Genomic DNA, 27,434 nt, shown 5'->3' with positions numbered 1-27,434 from the left:
ACAGACTGCAAGGATAAAGACATTATTGCAAAGAATTATTTTCAGGGTCTCCACACCTTGGTTCACATCAAATTCAAGGACTTTTTAAGGACTTTTCAGGATGAAAAGAGCCTTGATGAGGCTCTTTAGCAAGTGTATTGCAAAAGGGTTGATTTCTCATAACCTCAACTGCTGAATAAATGTGAATAAATGGTAAACATGTCCAAACAAGTCTACACATCCTAAATGTATAAAATGATGAACTTCTACTAAACTAAACACATTAGCACACTTCTAATAATTGGCCTCAAAACCTCATCTAGACATCTCTGTTTTTAAACAAGTTACAGTCCACAGAAAAAAAAAAAAACTCATAGGACATCTTCCCAAATTTGACACAAGCCTCCGCAGGGCTTATGTTGGAAGCATTTAAAATACCAAACACACAAACAAAACAATGTGGAAATCACCAGATATGTACATGCAAAACAACATTCAAAGACTGTCAAGGTAGGTGTCTTTTTATGTTTGTTTTAAAAAACTTTCTAGGGCCTTTAAATTATTATTTAATTCACAGACTTGCAAGGAATTCAAGGTCGGTTGGAATCCTGTATTTTATTCTAGTTTGTCCTGTTTATTAATAGCTAAAAAAAATTATTTGGCCAAAATATATATCAATATATTTCTGTCTATACGGCATAATTTCCGTCTTGATATGAATAAAATAAAAGCATTGAAAAGACTGCCAAGAATACCCACGCAGATGCCTTTACAAACTTCTGACAATTACTTTGCCATGTTTATAAAATATCTCCAATAAAACGTTGAGAAAATATTTGCTTCAAATAGAAAAAAAAAAGTTTAGCCCACATAGAACACTCATTCATTGACAAATGTTACGATAGTAGACTGTGAAAGGTATTGAAATATTGCAAATATCATGCCACTGTTATTGAATAAAATTATATATATATATATATATATATATATTTTTTTTTTTATGGCACTAGTGGCTTGTTTTTATAGATAGTAGGCTAAGAGGAAATTGGGTAAGAGAGAGGTGGAGAGACATACGGTAAAGGACCAAACGTCGGATTCGAACCCGGGTCGGCCACATGCAGGACTAAGGCCTCCGTTCATGGGTTGTGTGCGCTAACCACTGCCTAAAATTATATATTTTTTAACTGATATTGAATCATTGTCCACGCAAAGTCTACACTAAAGGGATAATTTAGAAAAATAAATTTGTTAATTAGAGAAACATTTAATCTGTAGGTAAAAGTACCAACAAGTATTTTATTTTGCTGGTGAGAGATCTCAGTCTGATTAATAATACTATTTTATATATATATATATATATATAAAATAATAATAATAAATAAATAATAAAGGGGATTAGAGAGTCTCTTATAAGAGAAGTGGTTCTGAGAATCTGATAAATCACATCCAAATGATTTAAACACCATTTTAAATCAAAGAGAAATAAATATTAAATAGTTTTGGAGCTAAAGTTTATGTCTCTTAAGGCCATCAGCCCTTGTAAAACCAGCTTAAAACGAACCACTTTGCCCAATCGGTTTGAACACTGCTTCAGGAACTAGCTTTTTATTCTGTTTTGTGAATGTAGGTTTTGAGTAGGGCTAAAACAATTAATCGAATTAATGATGATTAATCAATTATTGAAATAATCCCAATCAATTTAGTAATCGATTAATAGTTAGCTGGTGTGTAGAGACTCTAAAATGTGTCTTCAGCTGACAGAGCGGCCCACTTAGGGCAGGTATTATAGCAAAATTGTAAAAAATAAAAAATAAAATAAATAAACATTTTGCATTTAAGATAAAAAAAAAAGATTTTTCAGAAAAAGTCTTCTTTTCGGAAAATTTGCAATTAAAAATATTATCTACAGATGAATCAGTTTGCAAAGTAATCGTTAGTAGCAGTCCTAGTTTTGACAGAGTTCAAGTTTAAATCTAGAGCACTTTAGCTAAAACTGTTTAAAGGTTAATGCTGAATTATGTGTTCACAGCAGCAAAAGGTTCTATTAAAATTGTAAAATGTTCTTTAACACTGTTTTTTAAGCATGTTGCTACTAACAAAGGAAAGGTTTTAGAACATGTCCAGTGCTGATTTCTTTAGACATGTTCAAACATGTCAACATTAACCTCTGATTCAACAACACCAAGAAAGAAAAAAATTATACTTTAGATGGAAGTTCTTACTGCCACCAACATGTCTACCTATACGCACCTTTATTATATTAACTTATATTTACGCGCTAAAATATTTACTCTTTGTTACTGTTGTTTAAATGGATTTTCACAAATCAAAACAGACAAAAATAATTCAAATTAAGTCAAATATGTGAACATTTAATGTAATTTCCCTGCGGCCCTCCTCAAACCTACGTCACACATTTATATTAACAATACTAATATACAGATAAATGATTAAAAGTATTACCGTGTTGGTATGTTTACTTCAATGAGGATCCAATCTGCTGCATTTGTATGACTTCCTGGAGTACGCGGACAAAGTGGCCCCCTGGAAATGAGACGTGATCCTTTGTTCCGTTATTAGATTTTGCCGTCGTCTTTTCTTAAACTCCCCCAACCAAAACAAATGACAGTAAAAAAATATTTTAATATATTTTAAAGCAAATGTTATGACATATTTATAAACAAATGTTTAACAATAGATAAATATTAAACGCACCGTTGTTATTTTAAGGTAGACCACCAGGGGGCAGCTGAGAGACAATGAGTGTGACTTTGCAAACAGGTTGTTCACAGTTCAGTTTAAAAATAGACACAAAGGTGGTTCTCCTCACTATCATTCTAGTGTAATAAAGTCCCAGTTACAATGAATCCGCACATACTTCTTTATGGCCCATTTTCATAATTCAATAAGGATTTTCTTATGCAATTTTGTTTCCTATTGTCATGCTTAAGGCTTTTGAGCAAGGCCTACTGGCATTACATTTTTTTAAATTAAATTTAAGGATATTTTTCAAAACTTTAACTGCTTGCTTTAACTTTTCACTTCATTAAAATGCATACTTGTTTTATTAAGGTTGTTAGGTCTTGCTCGGGAGACACTTAAGTGCATATTTGTTTGGGAAAGTAATTTTAGGAATGCAACTAAGTGACACCTTGAGCAATAAAGTATTTAGGGAGGACCAAGAAACTGATGCTTGTTTTTTTGTTTTGTTTGTTTGTTTGTTTCTGTCAACAACAGAATCATATTTGGAATGCAATTTTCTTTTATTTGCCCATTTTTTTATATAATTTTTTGAAGGATCAAAAGAGGCCAAATCTGAAGACATTCTTCAAATTTTGTGGATTTAAACTTAAAAATCTGCTTTCCAAACCAATTTCCTAATAAATATTTTTTTTGTTACAAGTATTCCAAAAATAGTAAAAAATAAAAAAAACAACAAATGACTGGACTTTGTTTTCCAATCACAATTATGTTTTTTCCAGGATGGAGCATCAAACTTTTTAATGTCAGACTTTGCAAATACATGCAAAAGTTTTTTTCAAATAATTTGATTAATCTTTTTCTTTTTTTTTTTAAGAAATTAGCTGTATGAAAAGAAAATAATTTAATGCTCCATCCTCTAAGAGGAAATTTAATTTGTTATTAAATTTGCCCAAACAAAACTTTGTATTGTTGACTTCTGTGTGCTACCACTAGGGGGCGACGTTTCACCGTGCAGGAGGCGCCTGGCAGCAGTGCACCTTGAGTCACACGTAGCCAGAGTTGTTTACTTTCCTGCTGCAGCTGCAGTGGAGGACCCTGGGATATGTGTGGGTAGGGGAAAGCTCTGTTTGGAGCTACTCACCCATTCCAGCAGTGAACCTGCTGTGTTTTGACAAGACAAACAATCAGAGAACTGAAAGCAAAGCTGCAAAACATGGATGGCATTTCAGTGTCCTGTGATGTGCATGCACCTGCACACAAAGAAAGAAGAGTGCAGGGTGAATAAAAACACTAAAATAAAATAAAAAGGTAAAGTGCCAGTCATGCACTAGGCAGGGGGAGTTACATAAGCCCTGCTGGATAAGGTGCTGCACTGCAACTCTGGAGCGACCTACAAGACAGTAAACAACTGACGTCACTGCTTCCGTGGCATGCATCAGCTCGCTGGAAATGAGTAGAGGGAGGAGGATATTTGAAGTGTGCTGAGAGGAGCTCAGACCAACAGTTGGTGCAGAGACAAGCGTAAACACTTCCTGTCCCCTTGCTGGGTGATGATACATCACTCAGCATGTTCATCCAACTGCTGCTTATTGATTATTTACTATAGCTGGGAGTTTTCCAACAGAATAACAGCAAAACACTGCAGCTTTAATACACACAGTGCCTCCCAAATTAAACTTTTCCACTTCTTATCCTTAAAGCAAAAGATTTGAACTTGTTCAGCTGTATTTATATAAAAAAAATACAATTGATAGAACTTTAAAAGCGAAAGGAAACAGCTCCACTGTTTTCACAATTTTATCTTAGAAGTGTGGCATGCTTTTGATGGAAACTAACCCCTTCAGGGAAGTGTGGAAGCTTCTGCTACATTTTTACTTCAGAACAGAGCCAGAATATTTTTATAAGGGTGGCCAGGCAATAACCAATAAGGGATGTAACGATATCAAAATCTCACGGTACGATACAATTTTGATATTGACCTCACGGTACGATATTTATTGCGATATTGTGGAAAAGGTGACGGTACTTTTAAATAGCTCACAATAGTGTTGTGATGATAATAGCAAAAAAATAGACATTTTTTCTGATTTTGCCAGTTAACAGGCAATTTATTGTTGTATTTATGGATCATTACAACATAAAACGCTGATCACATAGTGCTCTTAAAGTGAAAGTTGTAGTAAGGAACATCAATATTCTGTTGATTCTTCTGTGCAATGTTCAATTTAAGAAGCAACCAGAACTATTGTAAACAATAAGGAATTCCCTTTAAGTGCAAACATATATCAAGTTAAGTCAGGTTTAAATGTGCAAGGCAAGTAAAAGCAGCCTTTTAAAACTGGTATTTAGGAACATAACTTAAACTTAAATAAAACAATCAGTCAAAAAGCCTTTAATAAAACACTGATCTATCACGGTGAACTGTGGCAGTGCTTGCATATAGTCCATTGTCTGTCCACCACCTTCTCTCCTTTTGTGTTTTTTGTCACGGCGAAACCAAAATGTTTCCACACATCTGACTTAAAAGCTGTAGGGGCTGGCACAATCTCAACTTCGGAGGTTGTTGTTTTCATCATTACAATTATCGCTGTCGGCAATGCTAGCTTGCTCTGAGCTTGTGTGGACAGCGTGCAATCCGCGTGCAAAGGATCATTGGTCATGTAGTTAACAATGATTTGTTCCGCGGGACTGTGTTTAATCCTATTGTTTTTTGACGGACACCTGTCCTTTAATTATTGTAACCCAACCACGACGATATCAAGACACATTTACAACCGCGATAGCGCGATAATGTCAATATCGTTACATCCCTAATAACCAATGTGCTCTGAAAGGGCGCGGCTGAAAGGGGATAGGTGCCAGAAAATTAGGGTCAATCTATACTGATCCAACTGGAACATGAACAACCACAACATCCATATGTTCCAAATAAAGACAAACTATACTTTCCTACAGCCTTTGCTAACAAATAGACGAATATATTTAAACATCCATCTAGAAAAAAGGTATAGTGGATAAAATTCTTTCAGGTTTGAGTTCTGGGTCGAACATCTTTTCTATTGTCATTACTTACCTACTTTTATCAATAATCATTCTGCATAAAATTGATATTTACAAGTACTAATATCTACAGAAATTGTTTATTTACTAAGTTTTTATTAGAATAGTTGTCTATGACTTAACTGAAGACTGCTTTGCATTTTCTCTTTAACCCATATAACACAAAATCTAGTTCTAAAAAAGAGCATGAATTCTGTACTTATCATCTTTAATGTTAGTATATTGATGTGCATAAATAACCACAGTGTTTTTGTTGTCAAGTAATTGTTAATCTATGAAAAATTTAAATGTTTTGAATATTGAGAGTATTACTGCTGCCACTGTCAGTATTATTAGGGAAAAATGTTAGAGGTGGGCCAATGATTGGGTAAGGGTGGCCATGGCCCCCCCTCTAGCTCCACCCCTGGTGCAGAAGCAACATTAACAAATTCTTATATTTCAGAAAAGCTCCCATCAAAAAGCTCAAATCATGAACAATAATTAATTCTAAGTATATAACATTATTCCTGAACAAATGTTGAATATATATATTTTATCAAACAAAGATAAAGGGTTTCAATGATTCATTAGTTTCACTTCAGGACATCAATGACAACGTGTGCAATGCAGGTTCACCAGGAGCTGTTGTTCCACCTGATATGGGTGCTTCACAAAAAGCATGCCTTTTCTCACAGCAAAGGCGGCTTTAACTGATACACACCGCAGGGCGTAAGAGGATGCACTTTCAGTACACTTTGTTCCTAACACAAGCAGTCCCTAATGTGCATTCCCAGTGGTAGTTTAGTTAACAGAATGGGGGAAGAAAAAAAAAAAGGCCTCTACTGATCTACCGCCGCCTCAAGGCAATGACTGAACTCCTCAGCAAATATTCACATTCAGTTTTCAGAAGAGACACGGACAAGGCAATCCGGTCCATCTGATTTACACTGTACAGTAATTTGCGAGGCTTTTCACCCCAACGCTAAAATGTAATGACTAAAATTAGAGCAACCTCTTACAGCACTGCCTGTCTGCTTAGCATCTGTCTGGACGTCTCCCTTATTTAGTCTCGGTTATAAGTCGCAGTGTCCTAACAGCTCTCCCACTCACTGTCTCTCAGAAGTTAGGAAATGCCTTTCAAGTAAAAGCCCTGTCCAGACAGACAGCTCCTCGGTTACATCATGTGGTGTAAAAGCAGTGAAGTTGAAAGGTGACACTGTTAGTTGACTGCTATATGGGGTATGTAAGAGATGCATTTAAAGATTTTGCAGAATTTTTAAATATGTAATGTTGCTACAAATGTGTTAATCCAGGTATAAAATAGCAAAACCACCCACCTAGAATTTTAGACCCATTTTACTTAATAATGCGTTTATGGACATAGTTTACTGTTAATGCACCTGATAGTATATTTTTATTCAGTAGGTAATCTTTCCATCTGCCCATCATCAACTAGAACAACTATAGTAGGTGTGCTGCTATAGGATTAGGCTTCCGGAGAACCTATTGTAATATCTGCACATATACACTGGAAAAATGATCTAGAAATAAGTAGAAATGTCTTAAATTTACTCCTTTTACCCTTTATTTTAGTAGGAAAATGAGATAGTTTGCCAATGGAAGGAGTATTTTTACTCTTAAAATAAGATAATTAGATCATATGCACTTGAAATAAGAGAATGAAATAGTTTTCTCCTATTTTAAATGTAAATTGTCTTGTTCCATTGGCAAGATGTCTCTTTTACCTCCTCAATCCAAGAACAAATGCACTTATTTTAAGAAAAAATGACATATCTAGATTTCGATTTTTTTCAGTGTAGCTGCTGTTATTGAAGGCAAGGCAAATTTATTTGTATAGCACAATTCAGTACAAAGACAATGCAAAGTGCTTTACATGATTAAAATACAGGAAGATAAAACAGAATCAAAGCAAGTAGGAAAAAATAAAAATATAGAGTTTTCTATCTGTTTTCCCTCTCTAGATCACCCGTTGTTTCAGTGATTAACCCTGACACGTAAATTAAATTCAAGGATCAATTGCTTTTGGTGTTTTTTATTTTTCATTTTTGGCGCATGCAAGCTCAGAATGAGGAATTGCTGCAAAGTTATGAACACGATGAGATCTACGGATGGAAACTAGCTTTGTAGCTATAATCCAGCATATTTACATTTGTTTTTATACTGATGTTCATTAATGTGCATTGTCCCTATTCAAATAAATAAACAAATTAATAAATAAATCAGAAATCTTATCAATCCAATTTGAATCTACATTATTGTATCTTAAGGATCACATGAGTATGTTATTGACTTCTGTCTTTGCAATCACATTTATTTGACTATATATTACAGTAAACACATTTGAGCTGTTTGTTTTCTAAAGTGCCTTGATATATAATTTGCTGTGAGTGACTGCAGAATGGATTATTCCCTTTTTTTTTTTTTTTTTACAAAGTTAATCTGTCTAGATAAAACAGAATGATCAGGAATGCCACACTTACAGTCATTCGCAATGAAAATTGATTTAGAGGCTAAAGAACAAAATATCCTTGTGTTTAATTCAGTTTATTTGATAAAACTCAAAGTTGCTACTAAAAAAAACTACATGTGATCCTTCAACTCAGTGAACTTATTGCCACCTTCAAACAAAGGTAACTGTGTTGTAAACAAATGCTGGGTTCAGCTTGTATTTTTTGTACGCAGATTGACGTATGAACAGCGTGTCGCATTGGCCTTTAAATGCGAAACAAATAATTGACGTCAATCATGGATGCAACTACAACTTCTCAAAGTGCATGTGTGTTTGTAAATACCTTTGAAGGGCTTGAAACATTGTGTTTGGTGTAGCCTAAGGTTGTGCAGTGCTGTTGTTATTTAAAAAAATATATAAAAAGGTTTTATTTCTCATTACCAGATCCCTAAAAACTTAATTTGCTTTGATCAGTCCATGCTAAGGTTATAGTTTAATTTGGGTTTTGTTGGATAAGTTAGTGTCCTTTATGTGGCGTTAATGTGCTTTGCTTTTTAATTTGAAGTAGTGATAAGTAATAATTCTTTATTTCAGATTAAGGTATTTTAAAGCTAGAGCATGGTGTGACACGACACTGTGTTGTTCACCTGACTGTTGTTTACCAAACAAACCGGCCTTCCATGCGTGCACGTCCATGTGAATAGCTGGCTTATCCCCTCCCTTCCCAAAGACAGCATTGTAGTTTAGGACATACTTCACTCCATGTTCTCCTCTTAAAGGTGATGCCTTTTTGTTGTGTATTCATCCTTTGCAAATAAAGATGAAAGGCAAATAGAAAAGCGAGGTATTAATTGTTACACATCTTGTTTTGGTCTACAGACAGTTTCTAAAGTATTGCTCCTTAAAATTGAAGAAACTTGAGTGATGTCTTAGCGGTAATTCTTTGCAATATTTGTCTCCCTCTTGATAGATTGACTTAATAGGTAACAGGAAATCTCACATAGTTCCCTAAAGGTGTCATCCCTCTGGTTTTCTTTAATGCACATCGCTTCTGACAAAGAAACAACATGGAAGTGAATCAGAAGTCGTAACATATATAAATGTCCCCTTTTAATTGAGTTAGATTATTAGTCGCAGGGGTTACAAAGGTCCTTAAAGTGCCTGTAGTCTACTGCTGGTTTTTATCCAAAATCTTGGTGATGATATATATTGCACCCTATGAAACTTTATGCAATCAGCAGCTTTAATTAAAGTTATAAAGCTGCACTAAACAACATTAAATAAACCAAATTGGTATTAACTTGAGGAAGCTTAATGTTTAATCCGACACGCCACCCTTGCAGAACATGTTGATATCAATTTAAAAGCATCTTGTTTACATCCTGTTATATTTCAGGAAGGAATCTCCTATCAGTGTGTTTAATGTTCATACAGGAGCTATCAATAAATCAACTTGTTTATTGCCTTCTATTGCAGCCACGTGTTGTTTTCTTATGGCCTTGCATTTCTGATGCTAATCTAATATGCTTGGCAGTGACTACCAACAAAGAGGTTATGTCAACTACAGTCTTAGAATTTTGTAAACAAGCATTTCACAAGCATATCACTTTACTTGGATTTATCACTTTACTTGGATTTNTTGGATTTATCACTTTACTTGGATTTATCACTTTACTTGGATTTTCACTTTATTTGGATTTCGTTTTTACATATGCATAGATATACGTACAAATATATATACAGAAGAGCTATATGTGTATATATTTTATCTTTTTTTATTCTTATTTTTTTCATCTTTATTATGTTGTATAGTTGGCTGTGTGTATATATTATATAAAACTGTAACTGGAGCGTGTAACAAAAGTAATTTCCCTCTGGGATCATTAAAGTATTTCTGATTCTGATTTGGTGGCAGCCTGTCGGCATGTCTTTGGCTTGCCTTTCAGTGTATGGATGTTTGCTTTCGCATGTTTAAAAAAAAAGGACAGGAGAATACATGCACCTCTCTATGTAATGCGAAAAGGCATAAATTATTTGAACTATTATTCTAGTCACCTTTACATGCAAACACTGCCTGCACCTGCACAGCAAGGCAAAATCAATAACACTTTAAGCAATGTAATGTAATAATAAAGTTATAGCACTGAAAAGCCACATTAAGAGAAGCACAAACTATTTTTCTAACCAAAGCCCTTTAGACGTCACCCGGAATGTCAATGAAGTTGTTTAATCTCAATATAAACTCACTTGTCCTGTTGCAAAAGAGAACAAGCAGCTGAGAGGCCCGAGGCAACTCTGGAGGAAATGCTCAGATCTAAAGCTCAGTTATGAGAAGCTGTTGGCAATTATTAGCTATGCATTTCACTCAACTGGTGTCACCGTTGAGATCTAGGCTGGTGAAGACTCTCAGTCGTCCAGGTCATAGTCATTCCAAAAATATAAAAAAAAAGAAAATTAAAAACAATTAATTGGACTTTGTTTCCAAGTTTGAAGACGTTTAGCTTCCCATCCAGGAAGATTTTACAATTCAAAATGCCAGGAGTAGCGTTGAGTTCGAGGTTTTAGAGTTCCAAAATGCAGATATACAGTAGTATATTTTAGGAAAGGATAACAAAAAAAAAAACATATAGAAAAACACAAGAGGGAGTAGGGAAAGGGGGCAGGCAGAGTGATGGAAGGAATCGGAAAAGAACAGTGAAAAATAGGGAGCTTATTTACTAAAGGAAGGGTGGAGAATGACATTGAATCCAGTTTAACTAAATCACTTGATTTAACTAAATCAGGAAACCACTGTAGAAGGGAGGTGAGGAAAGTGATTAATGTAGAAATTACAAAAGAAGCTCAGATAAACATGAAGGAGAGCAAAACAAACCGCAGGGAAAAAGCTAAATGGCACAATGAGAACAGAAGTATAAGTAAAAAAAATTAACACAACGGAAAAAACTCATGATACATGACAAATGACACCTGACCATTATATATAAACTCTTAAATATTTAGAACACAAGCAAGGATGAAAACCAGCATGCAAACAGCAGCCTTGGTGCCAAAGTGACAGGAAGCTATCCAGAAGTCAACAGCCATGTGGACATAGCAAGCATGTGGAAGAAAATAATCTGATGAGACCAAAATATACATGTTATGCGACAAAATCATCCTAGAAACACCATCCCTGCTGTGAAACCATGCTGTCAGGAAGCTGTCTTATCAACAGGGGCCAAGAAGATGGTCAGGTTTTATGGCAAGGAGTATGGAGCTAAATAAAGTGCCATACTGGAGAAAAAAACAAAAAAACACACAAAAAACATGACAGATTCTGCAAATTGCTTTAGATTGGCTCAGTTGTTCAGCCTCCGGGGGGGTCAATTACCCTAAACACACAACCAGAGCTACATTTAGAAAGATCCAGACAAAGTTTAGATCAAAATCCAACTGAAAACCTGTTGTAAGAATTAAAAAAACAGATGTAACTCCATCAAATATGAAGCTAAGATACAAAGAATAATGTGCAAAGTTGATAAATGCATCACTCCAGACTTTCAGATGTAATTGCAATGAAAGGAAGCTCCACACAGTGGTAATAAAATATTCATTTCCTAAACGTTAATGATTTAAATCCTACTTCTTAATAAACATTTATTTTTCTGCATATATGGAATCATCTTTATTCTTGGAGAATTAAAAAACCTGTGTTAACCTTTGCATTTTGCTAACAAAGTATTTGCATTCGCACTTTCCCCCATGCATCATAGAGGAATGAGGGAAGATTTATAGTTTGCATCCGTATTCCAGCTTTTGTAAAAACAACTTTAAGGTCAAAGGAACACCATGGATGCATCGGCGCAAAACAAAAACTATTCATAAATAGCCTCGTGTTCTTATTATACTGTGTTTGGACTGCATGGAAAAGTAGTCCTGACCTTCACAGTAACTATTGCCATAAATCACTATTTATCCACATGATCTGCAGTATCCACTCCTTTTGAGGTTTGAAATCCTCCACATAGCTCCACAGCTCTCTCTCTATCAGGGATAAAAACAAGTTGCAACACCCCGTTCGGAAGCTGACGGCAAAACAGCATGCTAGTTTCTTTTTTCCCGTTACACCTGCAGGTGCACGTTATGTCGTTGTGTAAGCGTGTGACCTGATATGAAAGGTCACACTCTGTTTACCGTCACCCTGCCATTCATACTAGATAACCACATGCTTGTTTATTGCTTGAACAACTTCTTGTCACGCCACGCATTGTAAATTTAAGGGGACTCTTTCTTATTTATTCAATATTTTTTCTAACCCCCTTTTTTTTAAATGTCTGATTTGTTTTGGGCTCCATCTCTTTCAAAAAGCTGGATTTGACTGCTGCATCTTTGCGTGCCGGCGCCCTCGATTAAGCCCCTTCGACTGTGTATCTCTGCCTTGCTCTGCCATGTTCTATAAGCTTTAGCCCTGTGGCTTCCGTGTCAAACAGATGATTTACCAGGTTTCTGTGCACGCACTCAGACCACCAAGGTTAACTCCTCTCAGCAGCCGGTGCTCTGCCTCTCATTCCTATAGGCACTAACTTATACCCACTAATAGGATTGGCTTCAACTCTGCCAAAGGAGCTACTTGTAAAAAGTCAACGGGGAAGGACAAGTGAAAGAGCACTACTGTTGTGAGTGGACACAGAGCTGAGCTTTGACTGGGCCGCTTTGATAAATAACTGTTTTACTCTCTGGATGCATGTTTAGGGTATTTGCTGTGCATTAAAATGAACTTTTGAATTTGCACGACATCTAACACCTCCAAAGTTTTTTTTTTTTTTCTCAGATTGTCGTTTATTAAGCTCCATCCACCGATCGAAATCATTCCCACTACCTGATGATGAGTGTTTTCTTCTATTAGTTTTCCTCCACACATAGCTACTCTTAGGGTTCACTTGTATCTTCTAAGCCTAGCACCATTTTACATGTTTGTCGTATGGCTTTCTTTTTGCCACAGTTACAAAAAGATCATAAAATATGGTCTGCAGCTCCTCCAGAGTTAGCCTAGTTGTAAGGATTCCAGAAAAGACAGCATGATAATTCAAGGCGTTTATTTAAAATGGCCACTGGAAACTCTTTTAAAAGGAAACACGGGTTAATGAAAATGTAAATCTAATGAAGGAAGATTAAGAAAGTGAGTCACTAACCTGTTTAATAGTTCAGTCCATCGGCATGTAAGAGAATGAGGTAGGATCCAGCTGGTGGGCTACCAACAAAATGCGGGAGGCAACTCCGAGAGTGTCCCAAATACTGCAGAACATGCAGGACTCTGAAGCCAGGTCAGGGAAACAGATCAGAACAGGAAGACTCAGAGATCCAGGAGTCCGAAGCCACGTCAGTTGCTGAGAGGCAGAACAGGTCAGGATCAAGTAATCAGAAACACTATGGTATGCTAAAACCTTCTCTCTGTCATGATGGCGTTCAGAGTAAACCCACATGCAGAACACACCACGGAGTCAGGGGTAAAAGTTAAACAGTTTAATAAAGAAATTTGCACACAAACAGGTAAACAGTAGAACTGGTTCTGGTACTGGTCGGGGACTGGTTTCACAGAGAATCTGCAGAGAGGGGTGTATTGGTTAGCCAGGTATTAGTTAAGTCGTGACTGAGTCTTGATTCAGATTTATACCTGCTGAGGTTCAGACTGAGTGGTGGAGAGGGAACCAGTTGGGTCCAGAGACAGAGGATTCAGCAGAGAGCTTTAGCAGTGGCAGAGATTAGCTTCAGGCTAGCGAGGTTCAGACCTTGAGTTCTTCCCCTAGTTCTCCCTTGAGAACTAACTAGAAGATTCAGACTGGGGATCTTCTGGCTTGGCTTCTCTGAGCAGACAGGCAGGATTCCAGACATGAGCTCCTCCAGAGCTACAGACTTAGATCAGGTTACCTAAGAGCAGAGAAGACAAAGACTGGTTAGGATCAGGTTGCTCTATAGAGCAGGCAGAGATTCTAAAATCAACCTGTGGCTCAAGTTCCGCTAACCAAAACTGGTCAACACTCTGGCGCCGAAGAAAGGTCTGGCTGCTGCTTATAAAGCTGGTCTCCTAATCAGGTGGATGAGCCGCAGGTGTGTAGGTGGCTTCCTCTCAGGAGACCCAGGGCGCTCTCTGCTGGAGAAAGGTGGATCTCCAGAACCAAACTGGTGAACAGACAATCAGGAAGGGATCCTCGGCGCCCTCTGGTGGGCAAGCCTCTGGATCCCAACACTCTCCACTGGCCCCTGAGAAAGAGAACAAGATAATCTGGCCCTAACCGCTCGATGCATGTACCATAAATAGAGGCAGGAGCAGGTGGATCAGAGGAGCAGTAATGAGCAACCGGGCAGAGTTAGACAGGTGAATGGAATGACCAAGATTATGACTCTAGTAGTTTATATTGGAATAGGTTTATTATGTTTTTATTTTGAGATATGATAAGTTCTATGTAATGTTTCATGATTATAACAGCACCTTATATATTTTGGTTTCTATGGGTTTAAAACTGTCAAAATTCAATGCAATGGTCATTTGATTTAATGGCAGAGAAAGCTTTGGAAAGGAATATTGATTGGAAAAACACATCAATAACACATGATGTGTAACAGAAAGATGTCAGTAGGGAACACTTGGAAAATAAAGCAGGAAATGTCCATATATGGGGACTAGGAATACACGCAGGCTCAGACTGTGTGTGTTTCCACTGCGTGTGTCCATCAAATGTAAGCTTAGTGGACCTTTATCTTTGTTGTGTGACAATAAAACCTCATTTGTCTGTCATAAAAGCACATGCATTTGGAAGCATGGCCTAAAGTTGGTGTTAAACTATAAAACACGTGGGTGCAGTGTTTGTATTTGTGAAATAAAACTTAGCTGTTATTCTACTTTATTTGACCATTGTTTTTTTGTAAAGCTGACATGCAAGCCGAGTGGTAATACTATTGAGCTGTTTTTCTGTTTATGAGTCAGTGTCGACGTGTGTTTTAGTGTGTGGATGTTGTCCTGTGGCCGGGGTAACAGAGGGATGTGTACTCTCTGATAGATTAAGCCTTACATAATTCCACATTCCACTCCACAGGTAAACAAGCTTTTGGACTAAAGGTCAGGAAAAGTCAGATTCTAGCTTTCGCTGGGAACCAGACACCTTAGCCACGGGCAGAACTTAGCCTCGGGACCCTGCAGATAACAGAAAAACAATCCCCACACTGATATTTTAGAAAGCTGAGTGAAATGAACTCTGTGTTGAGGTACGATAAAGTCAAGAAGTGCTTGTCTGAAGCTAAAGGTGATTCTGCAAAGCCTTGACTCAGGGTGGGATGGTTTAAATAAATATTCCTGTTTTAATCTACTTTTAATGTAGAATGAAATGGTTACTGATGGAGGGGAAGTGATGAAAAGTTTCATCAAAAAACCCAGAGCTGGTCAGTTAGAGTGAGTAGACTGGCACATTTTTAGCCATGTCCTGGATTTTCTCTTTTCAAGTTTACTTCAGTAAATGTTGACATTATTGCCATTTGCTGCCCTGGAATTGGCATTATGGTGTTTTGACTGTAATCCTATAGGGTCCAGCCAACGATGTGTGGATATTTGGATATTTAATTCACATGGAGTGAACAGGGCGAATTATCCACATGGGTTGCCTGTCATTAGTCGCATGCCGAAATTTTGCCCAGCTTGCTTCACCGCACGAGCATCTATCTGCAGGCCACTTCCTGTTGTCTGATCAACTGATCTTGGTGGACCTCAAGTTAAAAGAGTGAGGCACGGCGCTTTACTAACATAGAGAGCAGAACAACAGTGACGCCAGGATCACTGGCCCGCCAGATCCAATCCCAGTTCAGGTAGAACCACCACCTGTAGCTGGATGTTTACCTCGAGCTGTAGATTTGCTTACTTAAGTACCGCGGCAGAGGGAAGCATCACACCCCATGAGTTTTTGACTGAAAAAAGCTCAGCCTCCACATGGCTCCATCACCATACATCACAACCACATCTAGCCTCAGATTTTATGAAGCATCCCTCTAATCACCCAATCTGCACCATAGCTTTGCTTAAAACATGTCTTTTGCCTCCCTGACGATTAATTTGCTCCTGAACGTGCCTTTACTGTCAAATTACATGTAAATCACTCCTTTCAAATGCTGCAATTACATACAGTATGAATGCACCTTCTGAGAGTTCATGGATAATTGATACAAAATTGTTCCCACTTGCACCAGAGTTTAACTTGCATCACAGATTTAATTACAAATAAAACTTATAATGTAGCTTTATTATAAATCAGACCTCAAAAAGATTAATATTTACAAATGCCAACAATAATTCATTTAGTACTAGAACAGCAGCATTTTTGATTTACATAAAATGTGGCCTTAAATGACAAAAAACTGTAAGCTGGTTTTAAAGATGCCCTGATCCATATATGTTAATTGTTGTACTTAATTTTGCTATTCTGATATTATTTTTAGTTAAATACATAAATCCCCTTTTTGTTGTTGTTACGGTTTTATTGTGGACATCAATTTCTAATTTAGATTTAGACCACTTTATTAATCCCATCAGGGACAATTTGTTTTAGCAGCACAGGAGGCAAATACATAAATAAACATATAATGTTGTATATTAAAAAATTATTAGAAAAATATGACAGGGAGCTGGGAAATCAACAATAATAAGAATAAAAACACATAACATAGTAAAAGATAGCTGAGTTTTTACCCTACTATAGGTTTGTTATCATGTTTATCATATCACCAACTGCTTCTCATTCAAATCAGATAAACCTATACAAAAAAATGAAATATATATATGTATGATAAGCATGTATTTGCAAAGCAGCAGCATTTTGATACCCCCTTTTGTAGCTCAATATGTCTTTGAATGTTCGTGTTTGGACATTAAAGGTCAGAAACACAGATGGAAGCATAGATAATCCCCCCGGATTTATGTGCATGACTATGTGCACACCAGACTCACCATAACATCTAAGCTCACCTTGCGTGTCATGTGCTGGATGGTGATAAAAGACTTAAGGCAAAGATTCTCAAAAAGCCGTGTTTTCAAACACATGAGATCAAATATTAGAGAGTAAAGTATTTGACGTGGATTTTTACTGGATGCTCTTTTTGAGCACAGGATTTATGATCACAGAATTCGCAACGAAAAAGCTGTTTTTTCTTGATATAAATCAGATCAGAACAGCTTTTATGGGTTCTGTCTCTGTCAGTTGCCATTTGTTCCACAGCAGTCTGCAAACCCACTCCCTAAAAGCCAAGTCCTGCAACTTTTAACAGATTTCTGTATATTCTCATATGAATCAAAAAGCCAAATTAGTATGTCAGCAAGTTTGGTAATGAACCAATCATTTGATCTATGTCTATTTAAGCTTTTCTCTCCTTGAACCCCAGTCGGCCTCAGCAGGTGGCTGCTACCACTGTGCCTCATTCTGCTGGAGGTTTCTTCCTGTTAAAAGGGAGTTTTTCCTCTCCACTGTCACTACAAGCATGCTTACTGTGAGGGATTGCCTTTGAGTCAATGAATCGATGCAATCAGCTGGTTTTCCTTAGATAAAAAAAAATTTGAATCAATCTGACTGTTTCATCTCTCTGTAAAGTGCCTTGAGATGACATGTGTTGTGAATTGGCGCTATATAAATAAACTGAATTTAATTCTATCATAAATACAACTAAATGTTGCAGGAAAGATGCTTTTAAGATTAGAATTGGAGAAATACTGATTATATTTTTACTAAATTGCAGTAAAAAAGTAGACGCATAATCATGTCTTTTTATTTTTAAATTCCTCTATACCACAGCATTAAAACGTGTCACAGAAAAAGACCAGCCGACTCATTGCTGGCTCTTTGACAGCACTGTTTTCCCCGAGAATTTCCGTTGCAAAACATGTTTGTGAGCGTCAGACGATGAGGCAGCATGCAGACTGGGAGGCTGGACTCTTCCACCCGGCTGCCAGCTCGGTAAACAGCAGCAGGAGAGTCTATAAACAGTGGGAAAGACCTGCTCTCCACATGCTGTCCAAGCATAGGGAGTCCGAATGCCATGGTATTAGCAAGACAGGAGAGCAAAAGGAGAACTTTCCACTTTTATACACGGGGTTCCTCTAAGACAACTATGTGCATGTGGTTTGTTTTTTTAGTTAGGATGGGGAAAATGCCTGTATGATGAAGTCAAACGTAATATAAGAAAATGCCTTGATTTGGAGAAAAAAAAGGGTAAAAATATATCAGCATTAACAACAAAGTCCGAATAGACCTACTGCACGTGACTGCTTAGAATGAAAATGTGAAGGAAAGGAATGAAACATGATGAAATCACTCTGAGGAAGCCAGATCTCCTCAAAAATGTCAGAGAAACGCTCCAAACATTTAGAAACTTTTGTATTGATTACCAAATAGGGTCATAAGTGCAAAAAAATGTGGCTTTGTTAGGGCACCCCCAGATTTATTTATCCACTTAAAATAGTTAAGGTCACATGCAGGGCTCAGGGTAAGACTGTGGTGTGATCCTGGCTCTCTGGTGAGTTTGCAAGAGTTGAACGAGCTTTTAGACAGAGGGTTTGAGGACCTTACAAATGTAAAAGAGGTGTAAAATTATTTTGAATTTGCCTTTCAACTTTACTGAAACTAGTCTCTTATGAGGATATTAAAGGAAAGTTGCCAGGATCCACAGGTATGGCCATACAAAACCCTGCAAATGAGGAAAAGAGACCAACAGCAGACTTTTCCTATCACTGGGTTCTCTCTATAATCATAAAGAGATGCCACAAGTTAAACTTGCATGCAGATCTGCTGAAAGGAAACTGTTGCTATGCGAGATGTTATATAGAAAAGACTAAAAGTTTACCTGAGAGAACAAAATAATGTGTTTTTGGATGGCTGTGTTTAAAATGTTATTACTTGGAACCAGAATAGAGGACATGCTGGGCATTAAAACTAATACAACAACCTAGATTGTACCAAATGTGACACATATAAGCGAAAAAATCCTGGTTTGGAGCTGCTTTTAGCAGCAAAAAAAGACTAAAATAAAAATATATAAACACAAGCTGAAGCAGAACAAGTCTCTACATCATAACAGTGACCCCAAACATACCAGGTAATCCAACAAGGACTGGCTAAGATATATAAAAAAAAAGAAATATCAAAACTCCATCTTAATAAAATGCTGTGAATGACTTGAAAGGACTGTATAAGCAAAAGACTGACATGTGAAAGTGAGGAGGGGGAGTGATTTCAGAGACAGGATCAGCATCTCACATAGTTTTTGGAGCTGAATGCATATGCAAAAACATAAGAGAAAATTATCAAAATTTTTAAAGAACTGCATATTTAATGGGGTATCCATGTAAAAACATTTATCAAAAATAGTCATATGATAAAGTATATATGACGATTAAAAACAGAAATGATCATATGCACCATTAAAGCTCTTTAAAACTGTAATAATAAAGGATGTTTTTATTAGACACATTTGCCAGTATTTTTACTATATATGTCAGTATGTTATATTTTCAAGGGGATAATCTGTGCAGCGCTCTTGGTCTTTTCCTCTGCATGCAGCCAAGGCACGCTACTGTAAGTGGGTCACAGCTTCGCTCTGCATGCTGCTGCACCATGGAGTTTGTTGAGCCTAGCTGAAACCCTCCTTAGGCTGATTCAGGGAGAAATAATGGGGCCAGTGACTCCCAATCCCCTGAGGAGCCTCAGCAGGGGAAAGAAGCAAGCTGGCAGGGTGGCCCAGTGGAGCACAGGGGTTAGGCTAGGGTGCCAAAAGAACCAAGCCCCTGACGTACTTTTATTCTACTCACAGTAACACACATAATGCTCTTAATTTAAATGCAATGGGTAAATCAGTTCCATAGCATAAAAAAGAACAATATCACACAACTTTACTGGTGGTGAACTGTTGGTTAAAATCCAATGGAAACAGGTTTTTAGTAGTAATGAAATAACCAAATCCACTTTCAGCTTCTTACTGTGTTAATTGTGGGGTTTTAACGGAACAAATAGGATCTCCATTAGGAAGCAGCACCTGCACTGCCGGATTAAAAGATGTAAATTTATAAAGTCTCCAAAAATCTAGAAGAACTCTCACTATTTAGTTGAGGATGAAGCTTCCAGCTCACGTCCTAAGGAGGAAATTCACACACCCAGCATACTGTATAGTCTTATTTAATTGCATGGTGAAGAAAGGAAGAAATAATTATTTTTTTATTCACATTTTTGGTTTGCTTTTTCCTTTGCAGGATGTAATTTGTGCAGAGAAGACTGCGGAACACTGTGTTCTTACTGACTGTGTGATGCTGGGTTTTTATGTAAGGCTTGTTTCTGCCCGGTAGCAGAGCAGAGCCTCTATAACTGTGTCACACTGCTAATTAATACAGCTGGAGGAAGCCCCCTGCCGAATGCTTTTGTTTGTCATACAATGTACAGCGCCGTGCAAAGAACTATTCATCCATATATTTTTGATCATGAAGCAAAATATATCAGGAAATGATAGTTTTCTAATACAGATTTTATTTATTCGGTTCAAAAAGAGCAAAATATATAATTGCAATTGAAGTTTAGTGATCAAACATTGGAGAATGTTACTTCTGCATTTAAAGTTAGTTAGTAAGGGGTTAGTAAAACCTCTTCGGTTAATTGTCAATTAACTGTGATTCAGTAAATTATTTGATGCTCTAAACCCTCCAATCAGGAAAAACTTGAAATTAGTTGGTTTAGGAGAGCTAGTGCTTTTTTTTTAATCTGATATTAAAATCTACTTAATCTTAAACTTGTAGTTGTAAATACAGGACAAAAACAGAAGAAATATGCAAGACATGAGATACTTCTGTAATTGGTTGCTTCTTAAGCGGAAATGTTCTTGTACTTTATGCTCAGATTATGTGATCTTTTGAAAAACTATGGCCTGATAGGAAGTCATTAGCTCACTATAAGCTTCCTGATTTCTAAACTGGCAAAGATAAATTATTTTAGAGACAGAGACAGGATATCCTCTGTGTGTACGGGAAGTGATTTGACTCGGTGCCAACCCATTTACATGAAAGAGGAGTCAGCGTTGCACAACACACTGTAACTTGAGACAAAAACCAAGACAAAGCAGTAACTCTTTCAATAATTTATTTCATTTATGTTGGTAGCTATTCATAATTAATACAGACAAAAGCAATACTCGTCTACCAGAATTTATAAATCATATTTATCTCGTGAGCATCACAATAAACAGTATATCGAACTATGTACAACGGAAGACAGCACATTCAGACCGAGTCAAAGTAAAGAACAATCCGTTCAGACACAGAAATGGGGAAATTGCTTTCAGACATGTCATGAACAAAATTTCCCAGCAATGAAAAACACTTGGCAGAAAAACAAAATATACAAAGGTGCAAAAAAGCCCCCGTTTAATGGAAAAGAAGATCAATGCAATGTTACATTTGGTTCCAAAGTTGTAAACTATTTTTGATTCATGTCACTATTGCATATATGCCATTAGGTAAAGTGTGTCAACAAGGCAAATAGATCTCTATAATAAAATAAACCAAGATTATTTTTGTTGTTTTATATATATTCAATAGAGTGAGGGAGAAAAAGCATAAAATACACTGTACAGCCCCAAAGCGACACCCTCCCCGTTAAAAATCTGTAGCCAAATTCTTTACACACGAATATAATTGCAACCGAAGTCAAATCTAAGAACTCTCTGTATACAATATTTTTAGGTAAACTCTTCTCTATTTACATAATATATATATATATATATATACAGTTAAAAGAACATTTTAAAAGATAAATAGATACCATAAGTTAGCTTGGTACAGCTCCAATATTATTTAACACTTTCAAAACCCTTTAAAATCTGCGGTAGTCCCGCAAAAATCATACATTCACACATGTAAAAGTTTTACAATCTACACCTAAGGGGTTTGGAGCCAGTTGGGGTCGGCACAGATGTTGCTTAAAGACAGACGTCTCAATAAATGTCAAGATAAAGTGTTTTTGAAAACCCCCGCAGCCATTTTGGAGGATCCTTAATTTGACATTCTGCGTTTATCGGTTTTGTTTTTTCTGTAACTGAATGAAATCTCAACCATCTTATACGCCACTCATTGTTTGATGACATAGTTTTCACCGTTACTAGTACAACCTAGCAGCTAGCAGCTAACTTCAGCTATTGTTAGCAAAGTTGCGATGATATACAGCAGTGTACTGAGGCAGTAATGCTACATGTCAGCATTCACCCATATGCTTAAAGTTTTCACTTGAGATATATTATTAAACTATTTAATAGTTTATTAGCGAGAAACTGAGCTCATTTCATTACAGTCCAGAATTTGCGTTGAAAGCTTTTAGCTAACGACTGCTAATGTCAGAGAAGGCTCCAAATAATTCGGCCATTTTCTACCTAATTTTGTACCCATTGGTTGCCCTTTACATTTTGTACCATAAAAAGACATTTAATTATTTATAATATGTGGGTTATAAGAAAGAAAACCTTAAGTTTATTTCGTTAAAATCCTGGGTTTTGTGACAGCCGTTAGCTAACATTTGGTAATATTAGAGAATCGGTTTAATTTGCACTTATTGCCATTTTTATCCCAAACTCCCTCAGTTTAAAGTATGTTTATTGTTAATTTTTCATGATTTTTGTCGATTTTCTATCACATCCTGCGGCAATTGTTAACCAGACTTCTTTTTAGAATTCCCTTTAAAGTAACTGACCATCATAATTTACTTTTAAATAATCATTTGTCAAAGTATCTATTGGTTTTCCTTGATGTGGGTACAAAATTAAGCGTTACTGGAAATGTCTTTTTTGTCAATTTTTTGGGTTACAAAACCACCAAGGAACCACCAAATATTGGGGACTGTAAAATGGCTCGCACCTTTTAGCTATGCGTCATCATTGTTATCGCTGTTTGGTGATAATATTTATTTTTCACTTCTATCGATCCCGTCTAAAACATCTAGAAAAATCATTTACTCTAGAATATAGCAGTGATTTAGGATCCTTTTTGAAACTCCACAATTGTGTCAGATGCTACTGTATTTTTTAAGTTATGTATTTTTCTTTGTCTTAATCACAGATACGTTCTCAACTGTGCCCCCAACATTTCGCAATGTTCAGTTTGCATTGGCTCAACCCCTCCTTTATCATCTCAACTTTACAGTTGTACAGTCAAATGATATCACAGCAGGGTGGCCTGTGTCAGTCAGAACAACAAGCCTTTGGTTTGAAGGTAGGAGTGTTTGAGGTTTTCAGGCTCAAGTGACTGAGGAACTGTGAGAGGTTCAGTGCCTGGTGTTTTTTTTTTTTTCTTTTTAGGGTCTGAGCTAAGTAACAAAGACATGCATAACATTATTATTATTTAGAAATAGTTTTCTTTTTCTATCCGGACCAAAAAAATAAAATGGGTTTGAATGAATAAAATTATTTAAGAAAATACTTTTAATATTAATATTAATAGAATAAATCCGATATCAAGCAGCCAAACTGGTTCTGTACATTTCAGAAATAATATATATTTAATGGTAAACTATGCACTTTGCTTTTCACAAGATAACAATATAGAGATGTAGGTCTAAACAAATATACCCTAATATATCTATCTCTTATTTCAAAGAAAACATAAGGAAAGTATACACATTAAGGCATTTCGTAGGTCTTATCAGACATTCATCATCCAAAAATAAATAAAACGTCTAATGTATATCTTATATATAAATATTTGTATTTACTCAGTGTACCTTGGTATTCCATCCCTACAGCATGTTTGAATGGTTCACTGACACACTTGTTGCTCGTACTGCGTCTCAGATACAAACACTTGCACACTGACGTTAAGCTACCCTCAAGTAAATAATGGTATCTGGGTACCATTAGAGATTTGTTATTGTCTGACTATCGTTGCCTCTGTGCTTGTGCCACTATTTAGGTCACAGGAGAAATGGCCTCTCAAAGTGCAGGAGAAGTACCAACACACACAAACACCTGCACTGCCTTCAGATACACTACATATATAGGATGGTGACCTGTTTTTCTTTTTTTTCTTGGGTGCGTGCTAGCTGGCGGCTTGCGATGATAATAGGTCTACACAGTCTTTTCGGGTCACAGAGCCCCGGCGGAAGGGCAAAGTCTTTTTTTCTTTGTTTGCTTGTTTTTGTTTCGAGCAGCAGGTCAAGACACCAAATCCGAGGACGAGCCACGTCCTTCAGTCTGCAAGAGATGACAGAAAAAAGGAGAAAAAGTTCAGAAATAAACATTTAACATTTTCAAAAAGACAAATCTACAATAAATGTCTTGTTAATATAACAGAAAATACGGTATAACACCGGAAACTTCAGGTTGCTGTTAGTGATGTCCCTCCCCCACCCGTTGCTGAGCTTTCCTGGTAAATGTCTGAGATAACTACACCTTTACGTTGCTTAAAAGCACACACACAAAAAAAATGTTTTTCTCACAAAATGTTTGGGTTTTGAAATGCACTGGCAGTTATTAAAAAAGAGCTTTCAAAAATCATGAAATGATTAAATCCCATACTTAAGATTTAGGTCCAATCAAGGTAATAAAGTTGAAAAACCACATTTCTTTTGCATCATAATCTTTCTTGCAGTTAAAATTTTTATTGAGATGCCAGAGCTGTTTTGTTTTTCAGCTTTTTTAATTACTTAGAATGGGATTATTTAAATTTAATAAGAGTAGATCATGTTAACTGAGGGGTTTTAGCATTCGTTTGTTTTCATCAAATAGTACGATTACTTAAAAATAATATTTCTTAGCCAAATAAGCTTAAAAACAGATCTATTTACCCATTTTATTGATACATTTTTGCATAAATACCCGACTTAAAAGCCGAACAATAAACAACATTACAGATAGGATTATGATACATAATGTAAATTATTGTAAATCTTGCTTTATCATGCATCATTGTTGTTTTTTTGTCCGTCTCAACCCATGTTTGTTCTTTGACTACGCTCTCACAAACAACACTGGCGCCAATTAAGCAGACCTCTGAGACAGCAGACGTAAGAGCATCGAGGGAACACCGTGTTGCTTTTTGTACTGTACAGTGTGAACCCATTCACAGAGTCAGAGGATTGTTTTTCCTGCCACAGAAAAAAAAAGAAAAAAAAACACCAACAAACGTCACATTTTGCTTAAATATCCAGAACAGGAAGTTCTGCTCTCCTTGTTTATTGCACTTATCTGCATCCATCTGGGTGTATGCATATTGACAGGGATATTTATTCCTCCTGACAGGAAGTGTTTTACACATTCATTTGTGGAAAACAAGAATAAAGGTGATGTTTAAAAGCTAAAGCACCAGCTGCTGCCCCTGGAAGGCTCTTGAAGGACAGTTATGTTTATATACGTCGTCGTGTGTTGGACAAGGCGGCTGTTCTGCAACGCTCGTGTAATTACATAATCTGGGATGCAGAGCGGTGGGGGCTGGGGCAGAGAGTGTATATGTGTGAGCGGGGGGGTTCTCCTGTCGCTGTGCTGCTCTTGTTGCCATGGATACACGCCGAGCGCAGGAGGCCGGGCAGCAAGCTGCAGCATCTGTGATATGAAGCGCACGGACAGGAACTCTGGTTGTGTTTAACAGATGTTCACGCAGGGTTCGCTCGCATGCGATTGGAGGCTGAGCAAAGAAGGTCAAATGGAAAAGTGCTGCTATTGGAAGAAGTGGAAGAGTGAGGTGCATTTTGGCCAATTGCAATTTTGAAAGGGTGGTTTAAAAAAAATTAAAAATTAAGAGGCTTGTCTTATTCCTGAAAAGTTGTTCGTTTAGAGAAACTAGAGAAAGAGGAAGGAATTAATAAAACAGTCTTTTTTAAATACAGTTTCTAAATTTTAAACTTCTTTTACTAAGATTTTGAAAATGTGAAGCCAGCAGGTTGTAACAAAATAATAATAAAAATTCCTTGCTTATAAGAGAGACAAAATTTCCCAATATGTTCTGCAGGAAAGGATGGGAAGTTTAATCCCATCATTTTTAGGTGTATATGATTTAAAAAGAAAACGGTTTAATGACAAGAAAACTGAAAACAAAAAGTTTATGAAAATTCAACACTCATAATGCTGTCAAATTCAGCAAAATAAGCCATCATCCCAGTCACAGGCAATAAAACGGCATCATAGACCCTCCTATGCACATAAGGCCATGCACATTAATAAGTCCATTCTGCAGGAGTTTGTTCCATATTTTCATCTACCACCAGGTAAATATGCTAAAATTAAGAACATTGACTAATTATTGTTATTAATAATAATTGTTGTCATTTCATTTTCCAAGATATTGATATTTAATATAAGGCCAATTACTGACAGAATTCACTCCTTTCTGATTTGCTGATATACCTTTGAATTGTCAATTTGATGCATTTATGAAGGGATGTGCGCTTACGATGACGAAACGCAGCCAGCGCATGTTTGCACCTTGGGTTACGTATTCCCCAGCTGCTGACCAACGACCAAGCCTCTTGTCCTCATCGCCCCCCCCTCTCCACCCCAACTATCTAATCCCGCCTGCGGAGGCTGTAATCTACTCTGGAGCCGTAGCCGGCTAAATGTGGGGAACGCTGGCCACGCAGTTAGTGCTTCTGTCTGGAACATCCCGGCCTAGTTTAGCGCCCACCTCCCCCACTCACCTCTCCTCCTCCCTGGGCCATCACAAACACACACACACATGTACGCTGCCTGGAAACTCTGACTGAATATCCTTTGAGGCTACGTGCGTACGTTTGTTCTGCACAGATCATGTAGCATAGCATTTCTGGATTCCCGCCCTTCAATGCACGGTTGGCCTTTTGAGATGCCAGCAGCAAAAACGCTGCTCTTACATGAGAGTAAATAAAGTATTTAACATCTGGTGGATTTGCATAGGTTGACAGCAGGGGTGGACAGGGCAATCAGGCTGATGGGTACATTTAGGTGTCACTGCAACGTGTAATTCTGCAAACTATGCAGAAAAAAAAAAAAAAAATCAAAATATGCATCTAACTGTACTCTAAAAAACATCTGCTGCAATTAAACGTTATAACCAGAATTTCATTATTTTAAATATTTTAATTCACTGTCACATTTGATTCACTTTCTTTTTCTTTTTCCATCCTTTTAATTTGTTAATATTTTTTTTAAATCTTGCACTTTAAGGAGTATTTTTAACTATTTTAAATGGTAAGAAAAAAAAAAAAAGATAAAGCTGCACACAGATGACTAG

General features: G+C 36.8%; 1 protein-coding gene across 1 annotated transcript in view; it reads right to left on the bottom strand.

Moving 5' to 3' along the window:
* Nucleotides 1–21,318: 21,318 nt before the first annotated feature.
* Nucleotides 21,319–27,434, bottom strand: part of LOC107086777 (insulin receptor substrate 2-like) — a 14,196-nt gene continuing 8,080 nt past the window's right edge. The window contains exon 3 of the mRNA XM_015377948.1: nt 21,319–24,424. Within this exon, the coding sequence (XP_015233434.1) occupies nt 24,420–24,424 (5 nt within the window). The 3' untranslated portion in view covers nt 21,319–24,419. The remainder of the gene's footprint in view (nt 24,425–27,434) is intronic.

This window comes from Cyprinodon variegatus, unplaced genomic scaffold (assembly GCF_000732505.1).
Source record: "Cyprinodon variegatus isolate N-32 unplaced genomic scaffold, C_variegatus-1.0 Scaffold9, whole genome shotgun sequence".
NCBI classification, from domain to species: Eukaryota; Metazoa; Chordata; class Actinopteri; order Cyprinodontiformes; family Cyprinodontidae; genus Cyprinodon; species Cyprinodon variegatus.
This window is presented reverse-complemented; position numbering and strand designations above follow the sequence as displayed.